Source organism: Dreissena polymorpha, chromosome 6 (genome assembly GCF_020536995.1).
Source record: "Dreissena polymorpha isolate Duluth1 chromosome 6, UMN_Dpol_1.0, whole genome shotgun sequence".
Lineage (NCBI taxonomy): Eukaryota > Metazoa > Mollusca > Bivalvia > Myida > Dreissenidae > Dreissena > Dreissena polymorpha.
The window spans coordinates 45,053,124-45,070,698 of record NC_068360.1 but is presented as its reverse complement, the minus strand read 5'-3'; the positions used below and the strand labels follow the sequence as shown (position 1 = coordinate 45,070,698).

Sequence of the window (17,575 nt, the reverse complement as noted above, 5' to 3'; positions counted from 1 at the left end):
GCTCTGTTTGATATATAGATTGCTCTATAATGTATCTTAATACATTTTACAATTTGCAAAAGCATTTGTTGTTAAAAATTAAGTCAACAAGTAGATAATGACATGTTTTGCAAATCATCAAATCAAAGTGCTTTTTTGACAAAATGCCAAAATCGTTGTTAACGCTTAAATCAAGAATAGCAACGTCTCCGTTAATATTGGGAATTATGCGATCAAATTGCAAATTTTGATTTTTCATATGTTGAACTTTCACACAATGAACTTAGCACACACATTAATCTTTTGTCCAGATGGGCCAACATCTTGTTAACGGCCAGATATACTTCGATATATTTATCTGTATTTAGCCATTTTTATTAGCATATCGAATTCACTATATATATAGTATGGTTTACATGATTCGTATTTGATGTTTGAAGTTTTACGTACACATTTTTCAAAGGATCAACCCTCTTTAATTTTTAAGGAAGCTCTGAGTTAGAATTTTTAGGTACATGTATACCCATATTTGCAAAATTATTTTCATACAATGACAGGGGCCCAAACACACACCGAAGGGCCCCAATATTCCCTCCAAATTGTATTGCGAAAAACGTGTTCTAATGTTGTATTTAATGTTTATATTGCAAATTCTTATTTACAACAGCGCTACAACAGATCTACATGTATGCCACGTGATGCAATTTTTTATTGTGCAATCCACTCCATCATAAATATTTGTTAGTTTTCATACAACTAGTCGATGTACATTGTAACGATAAATTAGATTTAAGCTTCATTTTATTTATGTATGCTTGGATGGTGTTGTTGTTGTTTAAGTCGAATTGGTACCCACCACATGGTCAAACTGCTTTCTCATTTCTATCCAAGTTTCTTCGCTCACTTGAAGTTTACGGGAACCAGTCACCAAATAATCACACTTTTTGCCGAGATTTTCAGTCACATTTCTGTAACAGTTGAGAGCCTTTTGCCAATCAAGCATATGGTCAGTTCTCTTCATGTCGCTGTATTTTATTCCAGGCACGTGGCCGGGAGCCAACCCATAAAGGTAAACGTCGTCAACCCAGAAAAATGGCGTCATCGTGGCTGCTCTGTAAATCGCCGGTATAACGTCATTAGTGTACAGAACCATAAAACCACTGCAATACTCCGGATACGCTGTCTTTCCTCGAAAATGGTTTTCGTTCACATGCCACTTACTAGTCTTTTCCCGAATAATCGGCATCGTTCCGGTGTAAACATGATTACAAAATATTTGTTTCGTTTTGTTGTGAAAATTCGGTAGCACGCGAGTAAACAATTGAAACATATTGACAACGATGTCGTCGTCAGTTTTTAAAATATATTTCGCGTTTCTACATCGTTCGGTGATCCACCTGTATCCCATGACTCCCTTGTGAGTGAGGTTCGTGTAGGCGTCCCGGAAGTTCCCTTGCAGCATGTCGCGGTAGTCCTTAAACTCGGCTTCCATCTTTTCCTGTAGCGTTGCATCCTCCACTCGCCCAAGCAGGAAGAGAACTCTGGACACTCCAATCTTACGGTAGTAAGTGTCGTTCGCCCATGTCCTGCGTATCGCTAGCCGCATCTCGAAGTGGTCCGGCGCCGTATGCACTATTATAAGCACTGACAGATTTTTCACTTCTGAACACAGAGCTGGATTTTCAAATACATATTTTCCATTGAAAATTGGATATTTTTCACAAGATGACGCATTTATGAGCTTATCGAGTTCAATGTCTGGCGATATCGCCATAAGTTCTGATGACAACGTTGTAGTTTGGGGTTGCCCGTTGTTCGTAACCGCCACTCTGGGAGATATTGTATTTAACATTTGCTGAATCTCAAGCCTTTTCCATTGAAGGTTCTGTCTCTGAAGATGACTGTTATAGTGAAGACCAAAAACGAGGAATACGAGGACTGTTACTAGAGCTGGCACGGCCATTGCCTTCAAGACTCGCAAACTTATATTGAACAAGTGGCGTAGGACTTGCGTTCTATAAAGTTCCCCACTCCTCTCCGGATCGACGCGTTGTGTTTCATTTGGCGGCACTTAACGTATCTGCAAAATATATTATTCCATAACGTCGTTAATATCACATATCGAGGTATTTTAATTTCAAATTTCGTTCAATCACTATTGTTAGTTCAACAGGTTCTTTTGTCGATTCTTAAGTAAAAACTTGGTCTTTTATGCTGCTTAAGTTAAAATAGGGTCTTGTGTGCTTCTGATGTTTTTGATGCTTCATGGGTTTGGTAAGAATTTTGTCACAATTTGTTCACAAATTGTTCATAGCCACAAGAATGGAGAACGGAGCTCAGTGATGTGTAAAGAAAACGAATATGTTTTGGTTTCAGCTATGTGAACGAACGCTTTTTATCTGCACGACGGGAGATTAAATACTGATTAATTTTTAAAGACTTTTTTTGTTGTGAGAAAACGATTAGGGCGCCATTTTGTATAGTTTAAATCTAAATAGCTGAATAATGGTAAACACGATCGTATAGCAGATGACAATGCATCTTTTTAAAATTGCAGTTAAAATGTAATATTCGTCTGTAACTACCTTATTATTTCAATCATGTTACCAACGCATTTAAGCAGTTTGTTATATGTTATATGACAGACAGACAGACAGACGGACAGACGTACAGACGGACAGACGGACGGACGGACGGAACAGACGGACAGACGGACGGAAGAGACGGATAGACGGATAGACAGACAGACAGGACAGACAGACAGACAGACAGACAGACAGACAGACAGACAGACAGACAGACAGACAGACAGACAGACAGACAGACAGACAGACAGACAGACAGACAGACAGACAGAACAGACAGACAGACAGACAGACAGACAGACAGACAGACAGACAGACAGACAGACAGACAGACAGACAGACAGACCGACAGACAGACAGACAGACAGACAGACAGACAGACAGACAGACAGACAGACAGACAGACAGAGACAGACAGACAGACAGACAGACAGACAATTCAGACTTATACACAAGTACGGCGTCTTCATACTTAAGTATACACAAAGTATACCACGATGATAAACAGTTACCTACAACAAACGTATGTAATTATAGACGATAGAAATACGATTCGAAAATCGCTTTAGCCCAGGAACCTAAGCTTTTTACACCTAATATAATATGTGGCATGGATGAACAGCAAAACAAACAGTGAAGATTTATTTAGTTGTAATTATGATGTTTACTTTTACGACACATTGATATGAACATGGTGCGTGACATATTATAAAGGGTGATTCACATCAATAGTTTACTGGGCACATTGATAACTACAAACACACAACGAAAAGTTTAACAGAATTTATCAAAAATGTTTACAATTTTGGTATGATTGTTAAATGCAGCCTTCTCAATGAAGATTAAATTATATTGCTTTCAAAAATATGTTAGCAGCCACGGTAAATAACGATTTAAAAATGAGCGACACTATGTGTTAGGCCAAATAAAAAAATAGTCTTGGTTCAGGGAACATGGCCAGAAAAATGGTAGGGTATGTAGGTTTTTCTTTCTTTTTTTTTTTTTCTTTTTTTTTTTTTACCAGTCGACTGATTTCAGGGTGAAAAAGGGTCAGTTAATGCACCCATAATTGTTTAAACACTGACCAAATGATTAACATTGCACATGTGGTATTTAGTCGTTGTATATTATTCAATATTCCTAGCTCTTTATGCACTTCTTCAGGGCTAGCGCTGGCCCAAAATTTCTTTGAGCCAACCATTTTTTGTTTGTCTGTCTGTAATAGTGTGACCTTCATATTCAAAAGTGAACAAGCCATCTTTATCAGTCTCTGGTGTTTGGGGTGTGACCTTCAGAATTTTTTTCATCATGAGACCTGACCTAGTCTCCGACAGGTGCTCAAGAGTCTGAATAGTGGCTGTCAAAAGGAGGGCAACCTCAGAATAGCACAAGTCTTTCTTCTAGTACATTTTTTTATAAAATGGCAATGGGTTTGAGCGCATCGCACAGGAAGTGAGCAGTGTACATAAATTTGAATGTTGCTATTGGTTTGTACAGGCTAAGGGCGTCACAGTACATTGATTTTGATTCATTATCAAAGCGAAGCCAATTGTTGTCAAGTTTCCATGACTCTTGGAATGCTCTAGTGTTTTGTGTTTTAATTTTTTTTTTATGACTCTTTTTCGTCCAACGACGCTTTAAGGTTAAAGACGCCATGTTAGCGACTGTAGAGACAAAGTGGTTAATTCCATTTTTATAGTAGACTAGATGAATGACTCTTCCTATGTGTTAAAAATACGAAACTTTAATTACAATTAAACCGCGCGTGTTTTTCACATTTTCATTTGATTAAAATACGCTGCTGTCAGTTACCATAGTGTGCGAGTAAAACAAACAAATTAATTAATTATCATCTTTTCATTTGATCGGAAATTGACAGAAAGTTGTAACATCATCGACATAGAACTAATTATTTAATTATCACTTTTAAATTCAGATCAATAGACAGCTTGGAAATAATTAAATTATTGTCACGCTTCTTTTCATTTTTAATCTTTAATAATACGACATTTGCGACCGGCCGCTATTTTGTTTGCAGACGACAATTTTAACTGTGTATTCAAAGTGCACAGTGTCTGCGCATGAATTACCGAATATTACTCCATAGCTCCACCCATTTTTACATTTCATTCAACAACGTTATTTCATGTGTAAGCGAGCTCAATGTTGATTGGCCAGCTAGCATGCGCACTTCAATAACAATAAGGTCAAGCAATGTCTCGTATACAGGTGCAGACAGGTTTTTGTTCACTGTTCAAATTGCGAACACTTTCATTGAAACAAAGAGAAAAATATAGAAAACCAATCCAGGTTTAAATGGTGGCTGTTTTCAATGAAATTTTACGAGATTTTAGCATTTTCGCCATCAGATTTTTTTCCATGGACCAAAAAATCGTTAGGGTCGGGGGCAAAAAATAGGGTCGGTCGGGTTCCCTGAACCAAGACTATTTTTTTTGGCCTTAGGGAAAGTGGGAGAGGTTGAAGTAGCACGTGTGTATTAAGACGTTTTTAATCATGTATCAATTACATAATTTACTAGCATGCAATCATTTATATCTACGTACAGAAGTGTTCATTTTGATAATACGTGTGTATATATGCAATGGATATTTCCGATACGACTTTTATTTAACTTATAAAAATGAACTATAACGTGTATATAAAACAAGAGCATCGCATAACGGGTGCCAACGCTCGGCTGCTGGTGAATTTTTGAATAAATGAAAGCTTGTCAGATTAATTTTTTAAGGTCACAGTAACCTTGACCTTTGACTTGTGACCCAAATATGGGTGTGGCGTGTATAACTCATCAAAGTGCAGCTACATGTGAAGTTTCAAAGTTGTAGGTGGAAACACTTTGATTTTAGAGCCAATGTTCAAAACCTTGAAAAAATGTTAAGGTTAAAGCACGACGCGGACGGCAGACACGACACGACGACGGACACGACACGACACGACGAGCTGGCTTTGACAATACCTCGGGTTTTCTCCGAAAACAGCCGAGTTAATAAGCAATTAATTACATTAACACAAGGCAAGCGGATACTATCAAGAGAAACAAGAACGCCAACAGTTGTTCCATTGTTAAGCAGGTTTATGTACACAGAATATGACATCAAATCTACACCCAACCAGATGCATATTTTTCACTGTAGTTTTGCAAAACAAGAATAAATTTCATGTGTTAACAGGTTAAACAGCCTACATATGCTAACGATACTATACTTGACTTTTTAAATCTTAACCCAACAACAAAATATATTTTTCTTTTCAAAAGGAAATAAACAGAAAACCATAAATTCACTTGACAATATCGTATGCGTCTGTTACGGTAATTAACTTTCAGAAATATCGCTGGAAACCAAATACCCGTTAAAATATTCTACAATGTAAAGTGATGCCGGACTTTAGGCTTAACCTTGCTACATTCAGGTGAACCTATACGTTTTATCATTTGAACAAACTTAAAGAGATGGGACAGTTACAGCGAAAACATCTTGCAAAATAATGACCGATTTAAATATTGTACTGACATTTTATACAATATTTATGCAGTAGATGCATTAATGACATTACAAAATAAGGCAAATATGTGAACAATCCTCTTAAACAAATAAAGAGGAGTATGTTTATTTTAAATGATATTTTATCTCATTTAAATGCAGTTCTATTCAAAATAAGCTGTTTGCGCAAACAAGCAAACACTGAATAATATAAAATTTAGCCTTTTTTTAAAAACTGAACATAAGGCTGTTTGTAAAATATTACATTAAATAACGGAAAACTTAGTAAATTTCCCATTTGTTTGCCCAATTCTAAATTGCAGAATAGATGTCAGATTATCAGAGAATCGAAAGAATATTCGCTACTTCGTTGTTTATCGCAAAAACGCAACAAAAACTCCACGTCGATCTGGTGAATGACACATGCAAATTATATACGTACCAAGACTGCAAATCGTTTGTACTATAAGAACGATTTAGCGAACACGTAATCTTGTTTGTAAGAAGTTTAATACTTAAAAAACATACCAACACTGATATCATGCAAAACTATTCGATTTAAATAAATAGTACGAATAAATAATAATAAACAATTAGCGTAATTCAACTGGTATATTAGATAAAGAAAATTTCACTGGGCGTTGTAGACATTTAACTCTTGATTTGAACAAAATACACGTATATAAATATTACTTCTAATAACAAAGATTAAATGGAATTATGAAATGAATTACAAAGTTGTCGAATCCATCCCATTATTATGCACAGATAAGCCAATTTTAATAATCAGATGTTGTCTTTGATTATGCATTCCCAATCATTTGAGCCGTGCTGTATGAAAAGGGGGTTTAATGCATGTGCGTAAAGTGACGTCCAAGATAAGCCTGTGCAATCCACACAGGCTAATCAGGGACGAAACTTTCCGCTTTTAGGATATTTTTGTTTCAAGAAAGTCTCATCTTATCAAAATTCTAGTTTGGGCGGAAAGTGTCGTCTCTGATTAACCTGTGCGGACTGCACAGGCTAATTAGGGACAACACTTCACGCACATGCATTAAACACCTTTTTTTTTACAGAGCACGGCTCATTTAAATGTGTTAATTATGATAAAACAAAAGGTATACAAAAATACATACACTTTGGAACAGTTATATCCGTCTAAACGTGTGCTTACGTGCTGATTCAAAAAAACATAAAAGCGATAAGGTTATCCTTCAGCAAACATCCGCCTACAACGCGGGCGTAACAAGACTGTGTGAAACGGGTTGTTGAGGCCCCCAATTGTATAAAGGATATTGTGTTTGCCTTGCGACCTTGAGATCCCGTGTATAATCCCGTCACAACCGAAACTTTCACATGAAACTACTATGGGCAATTCTCAAGAAAAAGAACACGATAGTGTTGTTTTTTTTACCAAAGGCTTTCGATAAAATTAGTGTATTAAACTAATATAAACGATGGCTGATACAGAGGGTGTAGAGTCAATTGGGTTTTCTGAGTGAGAGAAGAGGGTTGGTTTAACAGAGTGCAAAATTAAAACAGAAAAGACGGGATAAACAAACACCGATTTAGGTAGCTTTATTGGATTATCACAATTTCAATATGGCTATGATCATAGGTTGTTTATGAAGTCGTATTGATGTTAACATTACAAGATCTACATGGAGATGCTCCCATAGAACATGTTATTCAGACCGTCTGGAAACGTTTATTGTTAAGCCTGTTCTGTGGAATTCAGTTTGTTTTACGTGATCGACGTCTGGTTAAACCGATACTAAAACTGCATTTTCGTTGTCTTCCGGGAGCATAATTACTGCTATCTAGCATAGGCTATGTGCCACATATTGTGTTGCTTCGACTTTATAGCAGCGATGTATTAATATATAAAAGTCGTGTTTTGAGAAAACTGTGCATAATGCATGTGCGTAAAGTGTCGTCCCAGATTAGCCTGTGCAGTCTTCATTTAAACGAAAAATGTCATAAAAGCGGAAAGTGTCGTCCCTAATTAGCCTGTGCGGACTGAACATGCTAATCTGGGACGACACTTTACGCACATGCATTATGCCCAGTTTTCTTAGAACGCGACTCATTATATAACGAAACCAGCGACACACGTACAGGGCTCTACCCCTGGCGTGTTCCGCTTCTACCGGCAAGCTTTAAAAAAAAGCTTAAAATTTCAGTAGATGATTGTTTAAGCCATAAGTTATGCGTTTCATCGCATCAAACCAAAGATCCCATTTCGAGTGTCACGTATGCGTACAAAGCAGAATTTAATTGTATAGTGTATTCAAGAGTAATTCAAACTGGAATGAATAGCCCGGTTAATACGAAATACATTGTGTATCTCTTGATCTCTAAATTTAACAACAGCAATAAAAGGTGTGTTTTGACCCACAAGGTCAATTGGTTAACAGTCATGAAGTCAGTATTGTCGAATTCTTGTTGCGTTCGACTGTATGAAACACCTTTATAAATATATAATAGTTGCGTTAAATAAAACACCAACTTCCTTAACACAATAAATATGCGTGCAAAAGTTGCATCGTTTTAACATATGTTTCATAAACAGCAGGCATACACTAATAAACACAAAAGTTGTAAAATTTTGATGCCGGACGTTTTATTCGGGACGGTTTAGGGATGTTTGACAAACTTTCGGCAATTATTCGGTATATTCAGGAACACTTTTTTAGCGTCGACGGTCTTCCAAAGACCCACGCCGGCAGTTGTAAAGTGTTCAGACAACGCAGTTTATTCAAATTGTATTCAAATAAATCAAACCCTAGTTCATCATGTCTCCTGTATGTATTGTTAACACATTTGTATTGCTCTTTTAGACTACATAATAATTAAAACAATTCTGAAGACCAATTTTTTCATTCTCTTTCAGTAACATAATTGTCAAAACCATTATTCGCTGTAAATTTGGGTTCTAATAAGGCCTAAATACGTTTGAGTCACGTTCTGGGAAAATGGGGCTTACTGCACATATATATTAACCTGTGTAGTTCTGTTGTAAGCATTGAACAGTCCTAATTTCTTGGCAGCAAAGCGATATATATAAATTAGAATTAACTGCGAATACATTAGCAATTAAGCCTCTTTTTATTATATATTTTCTCAATACATCTATTAAACTTATCTTTAATAACTGTGCAGCGAAGCATACAAAGCTGTCATCGCGGTTTTATTGACAATACATACATCAAGCGATTCTATGTTCAAATGAATTAAAAGTGTTATGAATAGTAAATTATGTATGACTTGAAATTTATTTTCATAGGCTTCTCGCCAAGATAAATTAAGCAAAATCGATATGATTGTAATGACGCAAAAACAATCTATTGATCCATCAATTGACAACACCCGCAACCCGCGTGGCAACGACGGGTAGCACTTTCCCATTTAGCATAATTAGCAGACCAGGGGTTCCACTGGCCCAAAAAAAGTTGTCGCCACTTTTTCGCGGCGTGAATACTGTCGGTTATTCCACCTTATTAATAAGAACAATCATTTTAAGAAACCTTACTACATTAATGTCATTGACTATATTATCACTTTAAAATGTATGTTATTTCATAAAAAAAACAATAAGTACCTTCATAAGTCATACCTTCATAAGTCTTAATAAGCTTTATTTGTATATAAATAACATTTTTTTCAACTTGATAAACAACACAGATAACCAAAATAATATAATAATGTTAACATCAATGTATTAAACAGTATGCTGCATAAATGTTTCGAAATTAATTATTTAAACATAAAATCACACCAATGTTCATCATTTGAAAGGGAATCAGAAAATAAAGCATCTCACTTCAAATTGTTTAACAGTTATATTTGGTCATTTGGGCATGATATACATCAGCTTCTGTTGTTAACAAGTTTTCTGTTAGTGGTGGATGATTTCCAGGTTCAATTAAATGACTGTTGTTCACGCCTTTTTCCTGACAGAAAGGCCAAGATAATTGCCACAATCCATTCTAGTTGCCTGAAATGACATAAAACATATTTTTACAAACTATCAACATCAAACCAACACATAAATGTCCCTATCTTTAAATGTCCGAATTTAACATATCCGAAATATAGTACATCGAGTGAATGTTTTATATTTAATTCAGAAATTGTTGTTATCTTAATCAATTTATATCCTTCCCAGAACATTACAATAATGAATCTATTAAACAGAAATGCTCACAAATACCTGTTGAAACAAGTTTTTATTTGTTGATGTGGAGAAATTAAATGCTTTTGCCAGCCCCATGGTTTTGATTTTAACAAAGAAATAGCGGCCCTAATAATCATTATAATTATTGATCGTCGTGACAGTTTGTCCCCGTGTTACTTAACTTATTGCTCAATACAGGGACCTATACAAACAAAGGGATTAGCAACCTCGCGATATCCCGTTACAGCACGCAAAATAAACCGGTGCGCGAGATCAGGGACCTATACTTTAATCTCGCTCGATTGGTCCCGGTGTAGCGATAATAAACCGGTGCGCGAGATTTGATAATCTCGATCGATTGGTCCCTGTGTAGCGATAATGCGGCTACACGATATCGATTGCGAGGGATTTCGCTTATTTAACGCGTTACGTTTTTTCGGATTCAAATTATATTATGTTAAATAAACAAGTACCTATTCGTTTAATTGTTGCGTTGTTGATCTCAAAATCAATCATTAATTAGTCTTATTATTACGCAGTATGTCAAATGGGCACCCAATTATCGGACTCTTTGATGAATATTAATTGCCGGTTGTTTCGCCAGGGTTAAATTGCCGTTGTTTATCGCACGTATGTGCACGTAAAAAAGACCGGTCTTTTAATAGAATTAAAATGTTACCATGTTTTGTTTAAAATAGCAACATTATCAAGACATGTTAAGTGCAAACAACTCAAAATGTATAATTGTTCTTTTAACCTCCGACGCAGCAAATTTTCGAATGTCATTTTGAAATTTATTTGGACTCCCTTAAGTCATAGTGAACGTTGGAATTCATGGAATTTACTGAAAATGTCTTCTAAACATAAAAATTTCCTTTCATGGGATGACGACATAGATTTAGATTTGGTATAAGGTTATTATACTGATGATGAGGCAAACAATAAATCGCAAGCAAGCACGAAAGAGCTGTGCTATATTTGTCCTGTTTGTGGTGCGGAGTATAAAAGTGTATCAGGATTTCGAGGTCATGTCATAAAAAAACATTAACAGAATTTACGAGGTAATAAATATTGGATGCATTTTTTTAGTTCTGCATTTTGCGTACAAACCAAACAAAAAACAAGAAAGGTTTTCGTGTTTTAGTAGTTCTATATATATATATATATATATATATATATATATATATATATATATACTCATGTTTTATTCGTTTTATTATCATATATATCTCGAACAATCAATATATAAAACAACATTAATAAATCAAATCCTCGCACATGCAAGTAAGATATCCAAAACAGTGGACACATGATACGGTGTAATTATGATGAGACAATTGAATCAGGCATTTACAGTTACTACTAAATAGTGTGTACAAAGGAGTTTAGTGTTTTATTCCTTTAATTATTTTCAAAGAAATGAATATAAAACGTGTTGTAGAATGGTTTTACAAAATTATGGACAAAGATTTAAATGCAGTTAATAGAACATAAAAGTTTATTCTGACTTAAGCATGTTAAGCTAATCGTCATTTACATTACATTTACAATAACAGCATGCTTTTGAAGTAAATACAAATCATGCATCACTTCGAAAAAGTTCCTATTACAATATAAGGAATAAACATGTTTTCGTGAGAATGTTAATATTGTTAATACATAGTGACCTGTCTGTACCAAAGTTCATAAGTGAAAAATATAATTATTAAATGACTTTTTTTAAACAAGAATTACATACATTAATATAAAATTAGGACACATATAAGAAAAAAATATGATCCCTGCATATAACTGCATAAAGTATATACTTGCATTGTTTTTTCATTCGTAATTTTTTTTTTAGAAATATAGAATTGAGTAATACTGACAATGTAAAAGCTGTATGATATACCTCTACCTATGCTACACTTAATTGTAGTTAAGTATAAGTAAAATCCCTGTGTTGACAACCTATACTAAAGCAAAACTATAGTTTATGTATAGCGATATGGTTCCTTAGAGTATATAAAGTACAATCATTTTATTTAGAGAGAAATCTATAAGTAAAATTAATAACTCCATCTATATAAACTAGTTAATTTCATTTATCTATATCCCTACATCGACTATCTATGCGGAAAAAAAAATAATTGAAAATTCCACCTCAGGATTTCCTATGCAGACATCAAATTTTAACAGTCTTTCCTATAACACCAGAACATAAGCAACGCGATTGATATGTTGTGGCAGTCCAGTCCATATTTGGTGAGATCTCGGAATGCATTTCCGATGCACATAGACAGAGCACGTAAAATCACTCTTAATTTCAACCGATAACTTGATTGCTGTCAGACTGTCATTTGCGTACAACTGTAACATTTGAATTGATTGCTCTAATTCCTTTACAACGAACTGAAATGAAAAATTTTGCAGTTTAAGTTCCACAGCAAAGTCTGAGAAGGTTGTCGTCTCCACCTCCATTTCTAGAAGCCCTGAACTACATTCCATCACATCAGCTTCAGGCTTATCATTGTTTGTCTCCTGGAAGGAGTCAAGCTCATATGTGGAGTCTTCATCAATAGCATAACTATGATCACTTGTGAACTGCACAATTTCACTTTCTGACTGGGTAGAAGAATCTGTTGTAGCTTTAATGTTCACCAGGGGTTCACTGGCAACATGGTTTTCTTCCTTTGGCTGTTCAGATGTTATGTAGTGGTACTTGCGTTTCACCGTAAGGGATCCTCTTTTGCGTTTTCTAGGCATTCTAAAAGCATAAAACAAAACATATTCTAAAAATCAGTTAATAAAATGTTTACACAGTCACCATCATTTATTGAAAACATGGCTTGCCACCATAGGAAGACTAATAGACTATGCCACCTTTTTCCACATTTTTCGAAACGTTAACGCAAAACCTAAACGCAAAGTGTGACGGAATTTCAGACGACCAGACAGATGGACATAAAAATGTACTTAGTTGTATCAACATATTAATAAAATTAATTGAAATATTTATGTAAGAATTCCGATTTTTTGCATTAATTGAATAACAATTATCTACACATTTCAGAAATTCTTAATAGAAGCATTAACAACGTGGAAACAAACTCTTGAAAATATCTCAGAATAAATGTTTTCTCCAATGATAAAGAAATATGACCTTTGCAATTTTTCTATTTTTTTTTCTAGAATAATAGTTATTAAATTTATATTAAAAAAAAATGGTCAAACATTCTGTGAATGAGAACGATTATATGTCTCGTGTTTTGAGAAAACTTGGCATAATGCATGTGCGTAAAGTGTCGTCCCAGATTAGCCTGTGCAGTCCGCACAGGCTAATAAGGACGACACTTTCCACTTTTATGACATTTTTTGTTGAAATGAAATCTCTTCTTAGCAAATATCATTGAAAATTCCACCTCAGGATTTCCTATGCAGACATCAATTTTTTTTTCAAAAAATGCATTTAAAATATGCACCATACATTTCATTGAAATGTAACATTGGTACAAACACAAACAATAATAGAGCTTGTATTGATCAATCCCTAAGAAAAAGCGGAGACAAATGTTAATCTCAATTGTTTTTTTTAAATAATTGATTAAGGACTAATATTGTATCATCATTGAGCTTATACAAATCAAGAACTTTGCAAATAATGCAAATTAAATGTACACCACACAATGCACTGAAGTGTACAATTTGCTAATCCTTAGCATGCTGGGAAATTTGTCGTCTGCTAAAGTGTTGTCTGCTGAATTTCTAAAATTAGCATTTTCTTAGATTTTTTTCACAGAATACTTTCAGAATAGCAAACAGTTTGAATCCTGATGAGACGCCACGTTCTGTGGCGTCTCATCTGGGTCCAAACAGTTTGCAAAGGCCTTTAAAGTTTGATTCCAGCGCTGAAAGGGTTACGATACCAACATGAATAATATAGGGCTAGTATTTACAGAGCCTTGGCCCTTACGCAAAAAGCAATGACATATGTATACAAAACTGAAAGCGGTCTAACAATTAAAAAATGACTAAAGTTATACATGTGTATTGTCCTTTAGCTTATACAAAGTTATGAGTTAGTAAATAATGCAAATTAAATGTGAAACACACAATGCATTGAACTGTCACATATCTAAAGATACCAACATGATTATCATAGGTCAATTATTGACCGAGCCTTTTGAAAAGAGCATTGACATACACATTCAAAACCGAGACTGGTTAAAAAAAAATGACTAAAATTGTATAATCTCTGAGCTAATACAAAATTATGCCTTTGCAATTCATGTAAATAAAATGTGCACCACACAGTTTATTGAAGTGTAACATTTGCAAAAATACCAACATGATCAAAATAGTGCTACTATTGATGGAGTCTATTGAAAAAAGCCTCAACATATGTTGATAACACGTTTAACTAAAAAAATTGAAAAATAACTGAAATTATATCATCTTGGAGCTAATACAAAATTATGCCTTTGCAAATAATACAAATAAAATTAGCATCACACAATGCGTTGAAATGTAATGTTTGTAAAGATACCCATAAGATTAATATAGGGCTAGTATTGACTGAGCCTTTCGAAAAGAGCCACGACATATGTTGATCAAACTGATAGTGATAACAAAATAAAAAAAATGACTAAAATGGTATTATCTTAGAGCTAACACAAAATTATGCCTTTGCAAATAATGCAAATTAAATTTGCACCACACAATGCATTGAAATGCAACGTTTGTAAAAACACCAACATGATATATATAGGGCTAGTATTGACTGAGCCTTTCAAAAAAGAGCCACGACATATGTTGATGAAACTGATAGTGGTAAAAAAATAAAAAAATGACTAAAATTGTATTGCTTTTGTGCTAATTCAAAATCATGAATTTGCAAATAATACAAATAAAATTAGCATCACTCAATACGTTGAAATGTAATGTTTGTAAAGATACCAGTAAGATTAATATAGGGCTAGTATTGACTGAGCCTTTCGAAAAGAGCCACGACATATGTTGATCAAACTGATAGTGATTACAAAATAAAAAATGACTAAAGTTGTATAATCTTTGAGCTAATACAAAATTATGCCTCTGCAAATAATACAAATAAAATTAGCATCACTCAATGCGTTGAAATGTAATGTTTGTAAAGATACCCATAAGATTAATATAGGGCTAGTATTGACTGAGCCTTTCAAAAATAGCCACGGCATATGTTGATGAAACTGAAAGTGGTAAAATATAAAAAAATGACTAAAATTGTATTGCCTTTGTGCTCATTCAAAATCATGAATTTGTAAATAATACAAATAAAATTAGCATCACTCAATGCGTTAAAATGTAATGTTTGTAAAGATACCCATAAGATTAATATAGGGCTAGTATTGACTGAGCCTTTCAAAAAGAGCCACAACATATGTTGATGAAACTGATAGTGGTAAAAATTAAAAAATGACTTAAATTGTATTGCCTTTGTGCTCATTTAAAATCATGAATTTGCTAACAATACAAATAAAATTAGCATCACACAATGCGTTGAAATGTAACGTTTGTAAGAATACAAAAAACAATAGTATAGAGCTTTATTTGACCAAGCCTTTTGAAAAAAGCTACGACACACGTTTCTCGAATTATGGAAGTGTAAACAATGATACGCATGATTTGGTGAAAATACCCACCGTTGTTTTATAAGTAAATACAAAGCATAGTCGAAAACAAATGAAACAATAAGATGTATCAAACTCAACAAACCTTTGCAATGAATACTTCTGTGTTGGCAACACTTGGTTAATTTGTACTCTTATTATTTCTCGATTGCTTTGTCACGGTCTCGCTTTGTCAAAATGGCGGCTGTTAAAATTTGCCTCGAAGCGCGAAGTCTCGTTGGGTCGCAAGTCTCGTTCCCTTTTGCGTAACAACGCGATAGCTTGTTCTTCGGTTCAGTGAGTGTCTCATCCCTTTGTTTGTATAGGTCCCTGCTCAATATCATAAAGGAGCCGTTAATCCGATAATAACCCCCATAAAACTTGACAAAAGCAGTAAAAACACCGTTTGTAACACTTACACGCTTCGGTGATTTCTATTGCACTCTGCACTGTAGGTTGCTTACATAGTCGTAAATCAATATTTACAACTGACAGACGCTGGCCGCTAATGCTCGGTCGCGTTCTTTCGACTCGGCAGTACATTTTCGGATAGGATTTTACCGATTTTTTGAAATTCGCCACTTTAAAAAAATTGGAGCCACATTTAAAAATTTAGCGCCATTTGGCGCCAATGGCGATCGACAGCGGAACCCCTGGGCAGACTATGTTGCCTATTTATCAAGTTTTAAACATAGATTAAAAACATCCTATTTAGATATGTAAGTTTTTTTTCGTGGTTTTATTACATAGGTTGAAAAATAAATCATGTTATGTTCCACCCGAAATGTTCACCTTACCAAACTCTCAGATAAGAAATTGCAGATTATTTTAACGCTTAAAAGTACTCGATGTTGCACAAAAGTAAAACTCATCCCTTACATGGAACAGCTATTTATCTGTTTGCTTGTTATCACAGTAGCGATTTGGCATTGTTAACATATTTTTGTCATAATTTTACAAACAATCAAATCGCTGCGTCGCTATCAGATATCAAGCGTGATTTTTTTAGTTTAGCCATTTGTGTGACGATCAACGTGGATACAGACATATTTACAAGGACAGGTAGAATCATTTTAACTAAGACATGTCGATTGCGGTTTTTCTTCCCCGCTTTTAAGTTCTTTTTTCTGTTTATCTCCACTTATCGATAATTGCTTCTTGGTAAAATATGATAAAGGAAACACAAGAATATCGCGCTGTTTACATAACAAATACATGTATTCATTCTTCAAATATCCAATTTCAGAACTAAAACTTGCGTTCATAGTTTCCCGTGAAAAAAAAAAGAAGTTATATTGGTATAATTCATATTAATGTCATATTATTGGTTGTGAATTTTACTAAAAACAGAGCACCACGCGAGCGAATTATCGATACTCGTTCTTTCACATTAACGAAAATAAAAAGAAATCTCATTGACTTGAAATAAGTCAGTTTCACTGATTATGTACATGTCACTGTTAGACCTATTACTTTAATTAAAGTATACCTTAATATCGATTAGATAAGACGCTGCAAGCAAAAATAATAAAAACAACCTGGAACTGATGACGCTGTTGACTACCTCCTTCCTAACGATGAAAGCTATCCCGTTGCGATGTTTTGAATTCCTGACTTGGCCCTCGATGAGGTTCACTTGTTTTCTTAACATGTATATAGTGAGCCAAAAGCCCTCAGGCGTTCACCTGAGACCCAGCGAAGCTT

The 17,575-nt window shown here is 34.6% G+C and overlaps 2 protein-coding genes across 5 annotated transcripts in view; both read right to left on the bottom strand.

Moving 5' to 3' along the window:
- LOC127833814 (lactosylceramide 1,3-N-acetyl-beta-D-glucosaminyltransferase-like) overlaps positions 1-17,575 on the bottom strand; it is a 71,659-nt gene that overhangs the window by 23,390 nt on the left and 30,694 nt on the right. The window lies entirely within an intron of this gene.
- The window catches only part of LOC127833816 (beta-1,3-galactosyltransferase 1-like), a 58,658-nt gene that overhangs the window by 12,633 nt on the left and 28,450 nt on the right, over positions 1-17,575 (bottom strand). For 3 of the 4 annotated variants that reach the window (XM_052359292.1, XM_052359291.1, XM_052359294.1), the window contains one exon: positions 836-2,059. In XM_052359292.1, coding sequence (XP_052215252.1) covers positions 836-1,942 — 1,107 coding nt within the window. In that variant the 5' untranslated portion in view covers positions 1,943-2,059. Of the gene's footprint in view, positions 1-835; positions 2,060-7,203; positions 7,310-17,575 lie in introns of those variants that run through there. The other variant, XM_052359290.1, reaches the window with a different exon arrangement.